At 48.1% G+C, this 1,465-nt stretch overlaps 1 protein-coding gene across 1 annotated transcript in view; it reads right to left on the reverse strand.

Moving 5' to 3' along the window:
* Positions 1 to 1,465, reverse strand: part of Kri1 (KRI1 homolog) — a 13,085-nt gene that overhangs the window by 9,459 nt on the left and 2,161 nt on the right. The window contains exon 4 of the mRNA XM_021206029.2: positions 780 to 894. Coding sequence (XP_021061688.1) covers positions 780 to 894 — 115 coding nt within the window. The remainder of the gene's footprint in view (positions 1 to 779; positions 895 to 1,465) is intronic.

Genomic DNA, 1,465 nt, shown 5'->3' on the forward strand with positions numbered 1-1,465 from the left:
TGGGATTAAAGGCATGCGCCACCACGCCCGGCCTTTTTTTTTTTAAACTGCTGGGGAGCAAAGCAGTGGCTTTCCACATGGCAAACAAGCCACCCACTGAGGCCTATGCCCTGGACCTTGTTTTTTTAAGAATATTTATATGAATGTGTATGTGTGCATGTGTTTACATGCCACATGTGTGTGGATGCTTATAATGTCCACAAGAGGGTATTGCATCCCCTGGGACTCCAAGGTTATCTGAGAGCTGGAATTCCAAGCAGATGGCAGCACCTGGTGTGGGTGCTGAGAATGGAACTCATGTCCTTTGGAAGCCACCAAGCACTCTTAATTGCTGTGTTACCTCTCCAGCTTTTAAAAACATTAGAAAACATTTTACTGCCGGTTGTGGTGGCTCACACCTTTAATCCCAGTATTCGGGAGGCAGAGGCAGGAGAATTTCTGAGTTTCAGGCCAGCCTGGTCTACAGAGTGAGTTCCAGGACGGCCAGGGCAACACAGAAAAACCCTGTCTCGAAAAACAAAAAAAACAAAAAAAACAAAAAAAACAAACAAAAAAAAAAAGAACGTTAAAAGGGCCAGCCATAGTGGCACACAACTTTAATCCCAGAATTCAAAAGGCAGGAACAGAAGGATCTCTGAATTCTCTAAATTCTGGTCTACAGAGCGAGTTCCAGGAAAGCCAGAGCTACACAGAGAAACCCTCTGTAGGAAACACACACCCTGAAGCACCGTCAGGGTCCCTCGGGAACTGGAAGCTGACAGGGAGGAGGCCCACCTTACCCTTCTTTCTCCAAGATGACTTTCCTCTCATAGTCCTTCAGGTACATGGGCTGCAGTTTCTCCTGCTTCCCCAAGGCTGCCGGCTCCTCCTCACCCTCTGAAGACGAGGCCTCGGCTGTAGGATAGTGAGAGGACACGTGCTGTTGCCCACAACTTCCCCCTCCCCCCAGCAGAGACCATCATAGGGCAGGGCTAGGAGCACGCTAAATTCTGAATCCTTGCCCGCCACTTCCAACTGTAAAATAGAAAATCACCCTTTTTCCCCAGCTGTTTTTCCAGGGACAGAGTACGATATAGCCCAGGCTATACTAAACCTCACTATGTGCAAAAGAAACAAACCAACTACCCAAACAAAGTCTTCTGGTGCAGATATAGCTAAATGGATAGTGTCTGTCTAGTGAGCACAAGGCTCTGCTCAACTTCAGTTATGCAGCACATAACTGAATGTAATCCCAGCAGGGAGATCACATGTTTAGTCACATCCTTGACTACATAGTAAGTTAGAGGCCAGGCCTGCTTACATGAAGAAGTACCTCAAAGAATATCAAAGCACAGCCGGGCGTGGTGGCACACTCTTTTAATCCCAGCACGCGGGAGGCAGGCAGGTGGATTTCTGAGTTCGAGGCCAGCCTGGTCTACAGAGTGAGTTCCAGGAAAGTCAGGGCTACACAGAGAAACCCTGTCTC

This window comes from Mus pahari, chromosome 10 (assembly GCF_900095145.1).
Source record: "Mus pahari chromosome 10, PAHARI_EIJ_v1.1, whole genome shotgun sequence".
Taxonomy (NCBI): domain Eukaryota; kingdom Metazoa; phylum Chordata; class Mammalia; order Rodentia; family Muridae; genus Mus; species Mus pahari.